A 17276-nucleotide genomic window follows, 5' to 3' on the forward strand; every position below is an offset into this window, starting at 1 on the left:
GCAACGTGCGTAGGGAGATCGTAATTTAACTTCTCCGTCGGTTTTCACTGATGTCCAGCCAGGCACTGTAGGGAGTTGCAGCAGGACGGGGATGAAACCATCAGAGGAGATTAATTCCTGCTTCAAGGACCACCAACATCTTCTCGGGGACCACCGGTTGGTGACTGCTGCTCTAAGGCACAGGAGAGAAGAAAAATAGTGAGCTGTGAGGGAAGGATTAGTACAGAAGTAATTACACAGCTCATAACAGAAAATATATTCTATTTAAGACTCCCCCCCCAAATATTGTACTTTGTTTTCCGACTACAATGTCCCTTTAAGCTATTCTCCATCAAATATGCTGCATGCAAGTGCTACTATAAATATGTCTGCGCTGCCTTACCCGGAGCCACTTCATATAACAGCAAAAGCTTGGTGGTTACAGTCAATTGCTTTTAAAGATACATTTTTTTCATGGTTCAAATATGCCTCTTGTAGCAGCTGGACCCTAAAATATAGGGTTGACACATAATGTACAAAATGCACTGCATTTTTTAACTACTCACCCATAATGATGCTACTTCCAAGAAACACTTGAACATGGTAAAAGCCGCTTTATTTAAAGACATTAAATTATAGTATTTTAAATATTTATTTATTTTTTTGTAAAATAAATGTTTCTTACTAAATCATGTCAGTGTCTAACAGTAAAGCTTTGTGAGTTTTTCTTATAATTTAGGGAGCAATTAGTCCCTACGGTTCATTTGTACACATGTACGCTCTCTTAAAGTTGAAAATTGCCCGGCGGTGGGCAGGAAAATGAAGGTTTAAAAGCAGGTTGTGGGAGAAAGGACCCCCACAGAGAAGACTGCACTAATAGCGCTCTATGCCTAGACTATAGTAGGAGAAAAAAAAAAAAAAGAAGAATAAAAAAATAACTTATTAGAAAAATTAGGAAAAGGGACCCAATGTGTAACACATTTAAAAACAAACAAAAGAGCTGTTGATGAAATGACTCCAGTTAATAAAACAGTATTGCCTTTGAGTAATGACTCAGTAACATTGGAGAATATACTGTGTGGTCTAAAGTATGTATTAGGACACAAATCTGTCCTATAGCCTAGAGGGATATAGTAATGGCTTATAACATTACTTCCTAAATACTCAAGGAGAAAAGGGGATTATAGTAGAATATAGTATATCTATTACAGTCAGAGACAAACAATGAACATTGCTGGTATTGTGAAAGCTGAGATATTGTAAGTTGATAATGCAATGATATTCTATAATTGCCATATTCAGGATTTAAATGAATATGGTCTTATTCAAACTGCTTCAATATTAATATAAATGTAATTATGTTGTGCTTGAACTTATGTGCCTTGAAGATGTCTTTACACTTAGTTCAACACGACCCTTTTGTAGATTACAGCGGTCTTTGAATATGTGAATATAATTACACAAGTAGCGCATATATCCTTAGGATCGATTGCAGTAATGTTCCTCAAAATTATTTTTAGTCTTTTAACACTGTTAGTTATAAGTTTGTGAAAGTTTGAATAACCGTACTTATAAATAAATAAATAAATGTGTGTGTATATGTATGTATATGTATGTATATATATATATATATATATATATATATATATATATATATATATATATATATATAAACATATATCTCTATCTATCTCTATATCTCATTTATTTTCGGTGTTAAAAAAAAAAAAAAAAAAAAGGTAATGAAATCAGAATATATATATTTGTTTTTATTTAAATCATCCCTAAAGTCCTGTTCAAAGTATGTAGTGTGACTAGGAGGTAACAGTTAGCTATTCAGATACAGAACAGTTATCAATTGGGTAGAAAGGTAGCAGCAAATATGTATTGGTCTGTGAGCTGTTTAACAGAGTGTTAATATGAGTCTCTTACTGCAGCAGTCACATTTGTTATATTCAATTTCTGAGAGACGCAAGTTAAACGATAATAGTAAGCAGCCCAGACGGTGACCTATGATTACATATTTTCAGGATCTCGCCTGTGTATCAATCGTTGTTATAAAATTACCTTTTATTTTGGCTGACATTTAGTACTTTAAATTTAACATTGTTAATGTGAGCCACTTATGTAGATAACGCTTATATAGGTATCGTTATTAACCGAGAGAACAAAGAAAAATTGATAATAGGAGTAAATTAGAAAGTTGCTTAAAATTGCATGCTCTATCTGAATCATGAGAGAAAAATTTTGGGTTTAGTATCCCTTTTTTTAATTCAATACAAAACATGCATACAAACAAGACTTATAAACATTTATCATATTAGTATAAATAAAATCACTTTACTTGTTATTGAAAACTAAGCTTCTTTTTATGTTTAAAATACAATTTAATTAGCAGTCATCATCCTCTAACGCATGCGCAAAAGACAATTAAGGTAATCGCATGCACTACATAGTATGTGAAGAAATTGTTATCGTCACTAGAATTGGGCATGGAGCATGCACATTTCAATATTCAGCAATGAAAGGCTGTTTATGATCTACTGCGTTCGCCGTAGTAAAGAGCGTGACGTCACTGTAAAAAATGGCGCTTGCATATAAGCAGGTTCTACGATGCCGACTCCTACACAAGTTAAACCCCTGTGAGAGGACACGCATAATGAGTCCCACAGTGGGTTTGGATAGACCTAAAATTTAATTAACAGATTGTGAGTAAACTAATGATTTTTAAAACAGCAATGTATTTTGAAATATTTTAGTGTGTAAATGATGTTTCATTAAATTGCTTTTTAATTTTTGAATGTACTATACCTTTAAGCTATGCAGGGTAAAACATGCATACATTCATAAAATTTGTGATCTAATACTAGGAAGGTAAATTGGATTTTTTTTATTTAAAGGAAAGCGGTCTGTCAATCTAGATTCCAAATCTCAAATTTAAATTTTATTTAAGTTTTTTTTTTTTCTTTTTTTTTTTTTTTTAATATATTTTTTTTTCCACTTCTTTGTAGGGCGGCACTATCATTGGCAGTGCACGGTGCAAAGCTTTTACAACTAGAGAAGGACGGTTGTCTGCAGCTAATAATCTTGTTCAACATGGAATCACAAATCTGTGTGTCATAGGTGGTGATGGCAGTCTAACTGGTGCCAACATCTTCCGCAAAGAATGGGGAAGTTTGCTTGAAGATTTGGTTAAAGAAGGTATGTTGACTTCTTTATTCAAAATATAGTGCTCATTTAAAGCTACAATATTAATACATGTCTATTGTCACTAATACCATTCTCTTGTATGACTCACAAGTTGCTGTCTAATACTAGGGGTCGACCGATTATCGGAGCGGCCAATTATTAGGGCTGATATTCGGAATTTCTGAAATAATCGGTATGGGTCAGAAACTGACCGATATGGAGCAAATCAAAAGTAATTTATCTCTGTGTACCTCAGGGAAATAACATAATTTATGTAAGAATTTACCTGATAAATTCATTTCTTTCATATTGGCAAGAGTCCATGAGCTAGTGACGTATGGGATATACAATCCTACCAGGAGGGGCAAAGTTTCCCAAACCTCAAAATGCCTATAAATACACCCCCCACCACACCCACAATTCAGTTTAACGAATAGCCAAGAAGTGGGGTGATAAGAAAGGAGCAAAAAGCATCAACAAGGAATTGGAATAATTGTGCTTTATACAAAAAAATCATAACCACCATAAAAAGGGTGGGTCTCATGGACTCTTGCCAATATGAAAGAAATTAATTTATCAGGTAAATTCTTACATAAATTAAGTTTACTTTCATGTAATTGGCAAGAGTCCATGAGCTAGTGACGTATGGGATAGCAAATACCCAAGATGTGGAACTCCACGCACTCCACTCCACTAGAGAGGGCGGGATAAAAATAAAGACAGCCAATTCCGCTGAAAAATTAATCCACAACCCAAATCAAAAGTTTTAATCTTATAATGAAAAAAACAAATTTATAACCAGAAGAATCAAACTAAAACAGCTGCCTGAAGTACTTTTCTACCAAAAACTGCTTCTGAAGAAGAGAAAACATCAAAATGGTAGAATTTAGTTAAAGTATGCAAAGAAGACCAACTTGCTGCTTTGCAAATCTGATCAACAGAAGCTTCATTCTTAAAAGCCCAGGAAGTGGAAACTGACCTAGTAGAATGAGCCGTAATCCTATGAGGCGGGGATTTACCCGACTCCAAATAAGCATGATGAATCAAAAGCTTTAACCAAGATGCCAAAGAAATGGCAGAAGCCTTCTGACCTTTCCTAGAACCAGAAAAAATAACAAATAGACTAGAAGTCTTCCGGAAATCTTTAGTAGCTTCAACATATTTCAAAGCTCTTACCACATCCAAAGAATGCAAAGATCTGTCCGGAGAATTCTTAGGATTGGGACACAAAGAAGGGACAACAATTTCTCTACTAATGTTGTTGGAGTTCACAACTTTAGGTAAAAATTTAAACGACGTCCGCAAAACCGCCTTATCCTGATGAAAAATCAGAAAAGAAGACTCACAAGAAAGAGCAGATAATTCAGAAACTCTTCTAGCAGAAGAGATGGCCAAAAGGAACAATACTTTCCAAGAAAGTAATTTAATGTCCAGAGAATGCATAGGCTCAAACGGAGGAGCCTGTAAAGCCTTCAAAACCAAATTAAGATTCCAAGGAGGAGAGATTGATTTAATGACAATCTTGATACGAACCAAAGCCTGTAAAAAAACAATGCATATCAGGAAGATTAGCAATTTTTCTGTGGAACAGAGAGCAGAGATTTGTCCTTTCAAGGAACTTGCAGACAAACCCTTATCTAAACCATCCTGAAGAAACTGTAAAATTCTAGGAATTCTAAAATAATGCCAAGAGAATTTGAGAAGAGCACCATGAAATGTAAGTCTTCCAAACTCGATAATAAATCTTTCTAGATACAGATTTACGAGCCTGCAACATAGTATTAATCACTGAGTCAGAGAAACCTCTATGACTAAGCACTAAGTGTTCAATCTCCATACCTTCAATTTTAATGATTTGAGATCCTGATGGAAAAACGGGCCTTGAGATAGGTCTGGCCTTAACGGAAGTGGCCAAGGTTGGCAACTGGACATCCGAATAAGATCCGCATACCAAAACTTGTGTGGCCATGCTGGAGCCACCAGCAGTACAAACGAACGCTCCGTTATGATTTTGGAAATCACTCTTGGAAGAAGAACAAGAGGTGGAAAAATATAAGCAGGTTGATAACTCCAAGGAAGTGTCAACGCATCCACTGCTTCCACCTTAGGATCCCTGGACCTGGACAGATACCTGGGAAGTTTCCTGTTTAGATGAGAAGCCATCAGATCTATTTCTGGAAGCCCCCACATCTGAACAATCTGAAAAAACACATCTGGTTGAAGAGACCAATTGTCTATACCTGGGATATGGACCGCAAAAATTTGACAGGAGCTGGATTCCGCCCAAGCAAGTATCCGAGATACTTCTTTCATAGCTTGAGGACTGTGAGTCCCACCCTGATTATTGACATATGCCACAGTTGTGACATTGTCTGTCTGTCTGAAAACAAACGGTTCTCTCTTCAGAAGAAGCCAAAACTGAAGAGCTCTGAGAATCGCACTTAGTTCCAAAATATTGATTGGTAATCTCGCCTCTTGAGATTTCCAAACCCCCTGCGCTGTCAGAGAACCCCAAACAGCTCCCCAACCTGAAAGACTCTGTTGTGATCACAGTCCAGGTTGGACGAACAAAAGAGGCCCCTTGAACTAAACAATGGTGATCTAACCACCAAGTCAGAGATAGTCGAACATTGGGATTTAAGGATATTAATTGTGATATCTTTGTATAATCCCTTCACCATTGGTTCAGCATACAAAGCTGGAGAGGTCTCATGTGAAAACGAGCAAAGGGGATCGCGTCCGATGCTGCAGTCATGAGACCTAAAACCTCCATGCACATAGCTACTGAAGGGAATGATTGAAACTGAAGGTTCCGACGAGCTGCAACCAATTTCAGACGTCACTTGTCTGTTGGAGACAAAGTCATGAATACTGAATCTATTTGGAAACCTAAAAAGGTTACCCTTGTCTGAGGAGTCAAAGAACTTTTTGATAAATTGATCCTCCAACCATGTCTTTGAAGAAACAACACTTGTTGATTTGTGTGAGATTCTGCAGAACGTAAAGACTGAGCCAGTACCAAGATATCGTCCAAATAAGGAAACACTGCAATACCCCGCTCTCTGATTACAGAGAGTATGGCATTGAGAACCTTTGAATAGATCCTTTGGTGTTGCTAGGCCAAAAGGAAGAGCAACAAATTGGTAATGCCTGTCTAGAAAAGAGAATCTCGGGAACTGATAGTGATCTGAATGAATCGAATATGAAGCTATGCATCCTGTAAGTCTATTGTGGACATATAATGCCCTTGCTGAACAAAAGGCAGAATAGTCCTTATAGTCACCATTTTGAATGTTGGTATTCTTACATTCCGATTCATAATTTTTAGATCCAGAACTGGTCTGAAAGAATTCTCCTTCTTTGGGACAATGAACAGATTTGAATAAAACCCCAGACCCCGTTCCTGAAAAGAAACTGGCACAATTACCCCAGATAACTCCAGGTCTGAAACACACTTCAGGAGAGCCTGAGCTTTTTCTGGGTTCACTGGAATGGGTAAGAGAAAGATACTTCTCACAGGCGGTCTTACTTTGAAACCTATTCTGTACCCCTGAGAGACAATGTTCTGAATCCAATGATTTTGGATTGAATTGATCCAAACATCCTTGAAAAATATTGGTCTGTCCCCTACCAGCTGAGCTGGAATGAGGGCCGCACCTTCATGCGGACTTGGGGGCTTATTTAGATCTTTTAAATGGCTTGGATTTATTCCAGACTGAAGAAGGCTTCCAATTGGAAACCGTTCCCTTAGGGGAAGGATTAGGTTTCTGTTCCTTATTTTGTCGAAAGGAACAAAAACGGTTAGCAGCCTTAAATTTACCCTTAGATTTTTTATCCAGAGGCAAAAAAGCTCCCTTCCCCCCCCAGTGACAGTTGAAACAATCGAATCCAACTGAGAACCAAATAATGTATTACCTTGGAAAGAGATAGCAAGTTTGATTTTGAAGTCATATCAGCATTCCAAGATTTAAGCCATAAAGCTCTTCTAGCTAAAGACATGTATCTAACATCAATTCTAATGATATAAAAAAGGGCATCACAAATGAAATTAGCATGTTAAATTAGCTTAACAATGCTATACACATTATGATCTGGTACTTGTTGCGCTAAGGTTTCCAACCAAAAAGTTGAAGCAACTGCAACATCAGCCAAAGAAATAGCAGGCCTAAGAAGGTGACCTGAATATAAATAAGCCTTCCTTAGATAAGATTCAAGTTTCCTATCTAAAGGATCTTTAAAAGAAGTACTATCTGCCCTTAGGAATAGTAGTACACTTTGCAAGATTAGAGATGGCCCCATCAACTTTGGGGATCTTTTCCCAAAACTCCAATCTATCAGTCGGCAAAGGATACAGTTTCTTAAACCTTGAAGAAGGAGTAAAAGAAGTACCCAATCTATTCCATTCCCTAGAAATCACATCTGAAATAGCATCAGGAACTGGAAAAACCTCGGGAATAACTACATGAGGTTTAAAAACCGAATTTAAACGTTTACTAGTTTTAATATCAAGAGGACTAGTCTCCTCCATATCTAATGCAATCAACACCTCTTTTAATAAGGAACGAATATACTCCATTTTAAACAAATATGAAGATTTTAGAGTAAGAGTAGGTGGGGGTAGGGCAGAGTATACTATATACAAGAGGTTAGTGGTTAAAGGCAAATAGCCCAATTTGAGTTTTATAATCTCCTAACCGCTAATACCTCCTGCCACAGATTTAAAGTTAAAAGCAAAGTACAACTAACAAGTAATTGTAAATAGACTTACAAAATAAGAATAGGCAACTTAAATCTGTGAGAAAAATTCCACCAACTGAGCCCTATCAGAGTCAGAGCTAGATTTGTATTAGTTAGAGAAAATGTTTTTTTTATCCATTCATACACTAAAGTTTATTAAGTCGATATATTTAACCACACATACATTTAGCAAGAGCTAAAAATTAAAAACACTACACCTAAGTTGAGATATGGTTTTTAAATTAATCTGAAATCGGCATAAAAGGTATCTTGCAGCAAAATTATAAATATAGGCTAAGCCCTTACAATCCGAGGGCTAGTTTAAGTTTAATTTTACCAAGTTTGTTATAAAGCTGCAATTTACCAGACCAACAAAGGTGAGCAAGTTAAAAAAGGGAAAGACAAAGCTTATCCCAGAGGACCCCTGACGTACGTTTCACAAAAAACGCTTCCTCAGAGGGGTGTGGAGCCGCTGCAAAATGTCATATTTATGAGTCTAAGTCCCTCCTCAGGTATTGAGTGGATATGCCTGATTGCCAATAGTCAGATTGTTATTGGCTTATACATATGTCAATCACAGAAGTGACTAGGGATAGGATAGAGTAGGGGGTAGTGGTTCCTGTCGTCAGTATGATGTCTGAAGTGGGCGTGTTTGTTTACATTTACATCACTAGTATAGCCCTCATTGGATGATTGTATTGAACATATGTTCCACAGTTATACTGAGCCGGGTATCTAACATCTCAATAGGCGGCATAGAACGTTACTGCCGAACAAGATCGCATATCATATCACCTATGATATGCGATCTTGCTCGGCAGTAACCGTTCTATGCCGCCTATTGAGATGTTAGATACCCGGCTTAGTATAACTGTGGAACATATGTTCAATACAATCATCCAATGAGGGCTATACTAGTGATGTAAATGTAAACAAACACGCCCACTTCAGACATCATACTGACGTCAGGAACCACTACCCCCTACTCTATCCTATCCCTAGTCACTTCTGTGATTGACATATGTATAAGCCAATAACAATCTGACTATTGGCAATCAGGCATATCCACTCAATACCTGAGGAGGGTCTTAAAGACTCATAAATATGACATTTTACAGCGGCTCCATACCCCTCTGAGGAAGCGTTTTTTGTGAAACGTACATCAGGGGTCCTCTGGGATAAGCTTTGTCTTTCCTTTTTTAACTTGCTCACCTTTGTTGGTCTGGTAAATTGCAGCTTTATAACAAACTTGGTAAAATGAAACTTAAACTAGCCCTCGGATTGTAAGGGCTTAGCCTATATTTATAATTTTGCTGCAAGATACCTTTTATGCTGATTTCAGATTAATTTAAAAACCATAGCTCAACTTAGCTGTAGTGTTTTTAATTTTTAGCTCTTGCTAAATGTATGTGTCGTTAAATATATCGACTTAATAAACTTTAGTGTATGAATGGATAAAAAAAACATTTTCTCTAACTAATACAAATCTAGCTCTGACTCTGATAGGGCTCAGTTGGTGGAATTTTTCTCACAGATTTAAGTTACCTATTCTTATTTTGTAAGTCTATTTACAATTACTTGTTAGTTGTAAATATGAAGATTTGTCAGTGTCAATATCTGAGGCAGAATCTTCTGAACCAGATAGATCCTCATCAGAGATAGATAAATCAGAATGTTGTCGGTCATTTTAAAAATTCATCAATTTTATGAGAAGTTTTAAAAGATCTTTTACGTTTATTAGAAGGCAGTATGACAGACAAAGCCTTCTGAATGGAATTAGAAACAAATTCTCTCACATTAACAGGAATATCCTGAGCATTAGATGTTGAAGGACCAGCAGCACGAAATGGACTACTACTAATGGAAATATTGTCTGCATGTAAAAGTTTGTCATGACAACTATCACAAACTACAGCCGGAGGAACAGTTACCACAAGTTTACAACAAATGCACTTAGCTTTGGTAGAACCGACATCAGGCAGCAGAATTCCAGTAGTAGATTCTGAGACGGGGTCAGATTGAGACATCTTGCAATATGTAAGAGAAATAATAACATAAAGCAAAATTATCAATTTCCTTAGGAATGGGAAAGAAATGCAAACCAAATAAGCCTCTGGAAACCAGAAGCAAAAAGAAACAAAGTCTTAAATAATGTCAAAAGTTTGGCGCCAAGTATGACGCCCACAACTGACAAAAAAAATGTTGGCGCCAAAAACGTCTGCAACAAACACGAGCGTCATAGTTGACGCAACCACATGAAAAAACTCGGCGCCAACTAAGACGCCGTAAATAACGAAATTACGTCAACAAACGTAATTCTCGCGCCAAGAATGACGCAATAAATTATAGCATTTTGCGCTTCCGCGAGCCTAACAGCCCGCAATTTAGAAAAGAGTCAATTTGAAAACTTCAGGTAAGAATTTTTTTTATTTTTTTTTTTATTTTTTTAAATATGCATTCTCCAGATATGAAACTGACAGTCTGTAAAATAAAAAATATACTGATAAACCTGAATCATGGCAAATATAAGTACAAACATATATTTAGAACTTTAAATATAAAGTGCCAAACCATCGCTGAGAGTGTCTTAAATAAAAGAAACATACTTACCAAAAGACACTCATCTACATAAAGTAGATAGCCAAACCAGTACTGAAACGAGAATCAGCAGAGGTAATGGTATATAAGAGTATATCGTCGATCTGAAAAGGGAGGTAGGAGATGAATCTCTACGACCGATAACAGAGAACCTATGAAATAGATCCCCGTTAGGATGACCATTGTATTCAATAGGTAATACTCCCTTCACATCCCTCTGTCATTCACTGCACTCTGAGAGGAATCGGGCTTCAAAAAAGCTGAGAAGCGCATATCAACGTAGAAATCTAGCACAAACTTACTTTGCCACCTCCATAGGAGGCATAGTTTGTAATACTGAATTGTGGGTGTGGTGGGGGTGTATTTATAGGCATTTTGAGGCTTGGGAAACTTTGCCCCTCCTGGTAGGATTGTATATCCCATACGTCACTAGCTCATGGACTCTTGCCAATTACATGAAAGAAATGTAGTTTTAAGTGACACAAATCATCTATAGCACATATAAGCTGGACATAGCATAGCTTCTAATAATAAATAGCACTGATAACAGAGTCCAAGCCTAAGTGTTCCTGGGATCTCAGTTACCAACTACCATACCCCCAATGGCAACCTGTTGATGGACTTGCATAAACAAACATGATTTGTCTGGGCTCTGGCTGGGCCATTTCAAAACTTTAATCTTCTTCTGGTGAAGCCATTCCTTTGTTGATTTGGATGTATGCTTTTGGTAGTTGTCATGCTGAAAGATGAAGTTCCTCTACATGTTCAGCTTTCTAGCAGAAGCCTGAAGGTTTTGTGCCAATATTGACTGGTATTTGGAACTGTTCATAATTCCCTCTACCTTGAATAAGGCCCCAGTTCCAGCTGAAGAAAAGCAGCCCCAAATCATGATGCTGCCACCACCATGCTTCACTGTGGGTATGGTGTTCTTTTGGTGATGTGCAGTGTTGTTTTTGCGCCAAACATATCTTTTGGATTTTTTGCCCAAAGGTTCAACCTTGGTTTCATCAGACCATAACACCTTTTCTCACATGCTTTTGGGAGACTTCAGATTTGTTTTTGCTCAATTTGGCTGGGCTTGGATGTTTTTCTTCGTAAGAAAACGCTTCCGTCTTGCCGTCTACTCCAAAGCCCAAACATTTGAAGAATACGAGTGATTGTTGTCACATGTACTACACAGCCAGTACTTGCCAGATATTCCTGCAGCTCCTTTAATGTTGCTGTAGGCCTCTTGGTAGCCTCCCAGACCAGTTTTCTTCTCGTCTTTTCATCAATTTTGGAGGGACATCCAGTTCTTGGTAATGTCACTGTTGTGCCATATGTTCTCCACTTGATGACTGTCTTCACTGTGTTCCATGGTATATCTAATGCCTTGGAAATTCTTTTGTACCCTTCTCCTGACTGATACCTTTTAACACTGAGATCCCTCTGATGCTTTGGAAGCTCTCTGCGGACCATGGCTTTTGTGTAGGACGCAACTAAGAAAATGTCAGGAAAGACCTACTAGAACAGCTTAACTTTATTCAGGGTTAATCAGAGGCACTTTAAATTATGACAGGTGTGTGATGACTCTTATTTAACATGGTTTTGAATGTGATTGACTAATTCTGAACACAGCTACATCCCCAGTTATGCAACCACATTATTTTAGTTTTTTTTGTTTACTAACCTCCACCTTAAAGATTTCAATTTGTTTTTCAATTGAGTTGTGTAGTTTATAGGCCACATTAAAGGTGGAAAAATTTCTGATATGATTTTTCTTTGTCTAATTTTTTACATCACAGAAACCTGACATTTTAACAGGAGTGTGTAGACTTTTTACATCCACTGTATATGTGTGTATGTAATACATACGCACGCACGCACGCACACACACACACGCCGTTTTAACAGGATAACATGCTGAAATGTTATGCTTTCTGTACTATAATTTTGTACTACTTAACTGGGAGTATTGAAGAAATTGTGTAGTGTCTTTCTTTGCAGTAGTGACTTAAATTTAATTTTATATCAGTGTGCAGTTTAAAGGTATTTATGCCATATTTCTTTGTTTTGGGGAGCCATTTAATAAGTTAATTTTCAAGCACTTTATTTTTCCCAGTTGTTTACTTTTAATGTTTAAAATTTTTAATAAGCATGTTCTGTTTATACCAGATTTGTGTAGAAATTGTGTTGATTTTTCAAAACGTTAAAAGTACAGAATATCGGCCCCGGTTATTGGCCTGAAAGGCAGCCAATAATCTGTATCTGTATTGGCCCTGAAAAAACGATATTGGTCTATCCCGATCTAATACAGCGGTAAAGAAAAAAACTCCAACTCATAATGGAGACAAAACATTGCATAAAGATTACCACATTCAAGTTATAATTCTGTTGAAACTTAAGTAATGTGATGTCAGAATATCAGTTTACATTCAGTTAAGAGCGTAATGGATTTATTTCTTGTAAATGTTCTTATTTCTAGCTCAACTTTTGCTTCTGAAAATGGGTGACCCAGTTGACTAACCATTGTGGGTTGTGGGTTTTTTTTTTTTTTATTTCTTCAAAAAGTAACGGGGACAAAATAAAAAACATAATAAAAAAATTTCTAAAATGTTATTGCACAAAAATTAACATTGTATAATATGATCTCAAATGTTTTAATATCCCTTTTAACATAGTAGGAAAATGGAATATCCTTTTAATTCAGTGTAAATGTTTGCGTGATTGAGTGTTTATGTAAACTAATTTTTTATCCTTTCTTTTAAACAGAAAAAATCACAGCAGATACTGCTAAGAAGTATTCACATTTAAATATTGTTGGACTTGTGGGCTCCATTGACAATGACTTCTGTGGAACAGATATGACAATTGGAACAGATTCTGCTCTCCATAGAATTATGGAAGTTATAGATGCAATAACTACTACTGCCCAGAGGTAAAATATAGCACTAGAAATGCTAACTTTATTTTAAAGGGACACTGAACCCAATTTTTTTTCTTTCGTGATTCAGATAGAGCATGACATTTTAAGCAACTTTCTAATTTACTTCTATTATCAAATTTTCTTCATTCTCTTGGTATCTTTATTTGAAATGCAAGAATGTAAGTTTAGATGCCGGCCCATTTTTGGTGAACAACCTGGGTTCTTGCTGATTGGTGGATAAATTCATCCTCCAATAAAAAAAGTACTGTCCAGCGTCTGAACCAAAAAAAAAAAGCCTAGATGCATTCTTTTCAGATAAAGATAGCAAGAGAACGAAGAAAAATTGATAATAGGAGTAAATTAGAAAGTTGCTTAAAATTGCATGCTCTATCTGAATCGCTGAAGAAAAAAATTGGGTTTAGTGTCCCTTTTAATCATTGTGTGCTTTTTACTGAATTTGCTTCTATTTCTACTAATTTACATATAGTAGTATATTATTATTATTATTATTATTATTATTATTATTATTTTCGGTTATTTGTAGAGCGCTAACAGATTCCGCAGTGCTAATAGTATATCACTATTCCAAACCAATGGTAACGTTTTGAACTTTATATGATGTTTATGGTACGTTTGTGTTCTTTATAGAGTGTATCTTTGTTTTATTATAGCCACCAAAGGACTTTTGTGCTGGAGGTGATGGGAAGGCATTGTGGGTAAGAAATATTCATCTGTAATTTTAAGAAACTAGGTGCATGCCGTGGAGATATACCCATTAATTATTGCATAGTTCTAAGCATTTATATTTTTTTACTTTTGTTTTCTTATAAAACTTGGCCATATAGTAGACCACAGGGTCAGATCATGGAAAATAATGCTACGACATTGCAAGTGGAACAGAACCATTTTATGGCCAAGTCATTTTGTTCATTTTGTTTTTCAATCTATAGGTATTTGGCTTTGGTGTCTGCCTTGGCATCTGGAGCGGATTGGCTATTTATTCCAGAGAGTCCTCCTGATGAGGGCTGGGAAGACTTCATGTGTGAGAGGCTTGGAGAGGCAAGTGCATGATATTCTTAATGGGATCTTTAGCTGCATTCAACCATTTTCTATTTTTAAAATTATTTCTAGAGGTGTGGTATAAAAAAAAATAATGCACCAGAATGGGACCAATAAATGGGCTACTTATTATCTAGGTTCCCCATGTCGTGCACATGGAAAGATTTTTGTGGGTGACTGTTTGACAAGGGGGAGGGTGACTGACAGATGGAGGCGGGAAAGGGTTAGGAAACTACAATAAAGGAGAGAATCTGACCGTGGAGGGATTATGCTAAGAGAAAGTTAAAGGGACAGGAAACCCCAAAATTTTCTTTCATGATTTGGATAGAACACCCAATTTTAAACAGCTTTTCAATTTTATCAAATTTGTTTCATTCTCTTGTTATTCTTTTGCTGAAGGAACTGCATTGCACTACTGGCAGCTAGATGAACACATCAAGTAGTGTAGGATATGTGCATATTCCTTTTTTAACTAGGGATACAAAGAGAACAATGCACATTTGAAAATAGAAGTTCATTAAAAAGTGTCTTAAAATGACACACGCTCTATCTGAATCATGCAAGTGTAATATTGACTTTCCTATCCCTTTAAGCTTGGAAGCAGGGGCTCATAGTGCTGGAGAAGTGGTTCTGTTTTCTGAGAGAGGGTCTGACAGAAAAGCGAGAGCTCTGAATGAGAGCAAGGGGGCTGCAGATGAAGGAGAGCATAAGTGGCTAATATTAGGATATGGTAGGAAGATAGGCTTGTTCTTACCTTTTTCCCTTTTTCATACTTGTGATCTCCCAATGGACCCCTCTTTCAGATACCATTACATCTGGGTGGCCAGTATTTCTTATACATATAGGTACCTAATGAAAATGTGCTGCAGAAGCTCACATTTAATAAGGAATATTAGAATGACATTGGCATGCTGTCTGAAATAATGTTGTATAAGTGCAGGGCTATTAAAAAGCTATCAATAAGGTCATATCTGGCTGTGTTTTATTTGGTTTGTGTTAACCTTTTGTTTGCTAAAGGTCTGTAAAATCTTGTAAAGCAAGGTGCTGCAGCCCTCTGGCAGCAAAGAGGTTAAACATTTTCTGTGAGACTGCTGGCACTATAAAAAATTTCAGTAGCAAACCATGGTAATAAAAGCAAGTTAACATTTACTTGCATAGCTCATTGCCCCGTAAAGAGTTTTTGTTCAGGTACACAAACATTTCATTTGTTATAATTGTTTATGGGTTCTCTAAATATTTAGTATTGAAAATGTATTTCCCACAATAACATTTTTGAGTTTTGAGGCAGCTCTGCAGTTTTATTATTAGCTGTTATGGAATGGTTAGATCACCTCATTTTCCAAGACCACTGACCTGATTATTTCTAGTTCACAGTCCAGCAGATTCCCTGACACGCCTTTCAAAGGAGCAACATTTCTCTTTTTTTTTTTTTTTTTTTTAAACCTAACCAACAAAACCAATTGCCAAATTAAAGAATGTGTCTCATCTTCTACTGTCCATAAAGAGATTTTACAGTAAATGTGATACATTTGTTTTTATCTTTCTTTCTACAGACAAGAAGTAGAGGTTCCAGACTGAACATCATCATTATTGCAGAAGGTGCTATTGATCGAAATGGGCAGTTGATTTCCTCTAACTATGTTAAAGATGTATGTTATCATTATATGCCCATGGTTTATTTGCATCAAGAGCATCTGCTAAGTTTAACGCTTTATGTAATACTACTAATAGGGAATGTATGCAGTGGCGACTCTAGGAAAAATGTATAGGGGGGGCATATAAGACACCACAGTCAAAACTAGGGGGGCACTAATAATTTTCACCACTAAATAATGCCACTGAAAAAAACTAAATAAATATATATAAATATGATTCCAAAATACCCGAGTAATGCGGTATGCAATAATACCTTTTATTGTACTAACCTGCTACTTAAAAGACAAGCTTTTGAGAGTTTTCCTTTCTTCCTCAGGTATTGCTTCGAGCCTGAGAAAGAGAGGAAAACTCTCAAAAGCTTTTCTTTATAGTAAAGCAATTTCTGCGAACACTAGGGCACACATCCTATGACCCTGGAACATGCACAGCCCTGGGTGCTCAATAGCACTCTCAGGCAGCTGCACCAATAGCACTCTCAGGCAGCTGCACTGTCCCCAGAGTCACAGGCAGTTAACCCCAGACAAGTCTGGGTGCAAGGCCCATAGGGAAAATTACAAAACAAATTAATACAACACACAGAGGAAGTCCAGCATTTGCTTACAAGCACTCAGCTAAGATTAAAAGAAAAACTGGAACTGGGTTTCTCTCATTTAGCCAGATGCAGTAACTAACTCTCCAAGTTTTGCTTTTAATCTTAGCTGAGAGCTTGTAAGTGAGTGCTGGACTTCCTCTGTGTGCTGTATTCATTTGTTTATTAATTTTCCCTATGGGCCTTGCACCCAGACCTGTCTGTGGTTAACTGCCTGGGACTCTGGGGACTCAATGCCTGAGAGTGCTATTGAGCACCCAGGGCTGTGGATGTTGCAGGGTCACAGGATGAGTGCCCAGTCCGGTCTGAGAGTGCAGTCCCCTTCCATGTTGTATGTGTGTGTGTGTGTGTGTATGTGTATATATATATATATATATATATATATATATATATATATATATATATATATATATATATATATATATATAGTACAGCACTAAAGTATATATATATTATGAATATCATTATACAGTACAGCAGTTAATACCGTATATATTTTAAATAAATTAAAGATTATTATAAACAAACTTATTCATTTTCCTACCTAACTAATACTATAGATCA

The 17276-nt window shown here is 36.6% G+C and overlaps 1 protein-coding gene across 1 annotated transcript in view; it reads left to right on the forward strand.

Moving 5' to 3' along the window:
• Positions 1-17276, forward strand: part of PFKL (phosphofructokinase, liver type) — a 189572-nt gene that overhangs the window by 28729 nt on the left and 143567 nt on the right. Inside the window, exons 4-8 of the mRNA XM_053698552.1 lie at positions 2991-3180; positions 13255-13420; positions 14080-14124; positions 14359-14467; positions 16021-16116. Of these exons, the coding sequence (XP_053554527.1) occupies positions 2991-3180; positions 13255-13420; positions 14080-14124; positions 14359-14467; positions 16021-16116 (606 nt within the window). The remainder of the gene's footprint in view (positions 1-2990; positions 3181-13254; positions 13421-14079; positions 14125-14358; positions 14468-16020; positions 16117-17276) is intronic.

The sequence above is a fragment of the Bombina bombina genome, chromosome 1 (genome assembly GCF_027579735.1).
Source record: "Bombina bombina isolate aBomBom1 chromosome 1, aBomBom1.pri, whole genome shotgun sequence".
Classification (NCBI taxonomy): domain Eukaryota; kingdom Metazoa; phylum Chordata; class Amphibia; order Anura; family Bombinatoridae; genus Bombina; species Bombina bombina.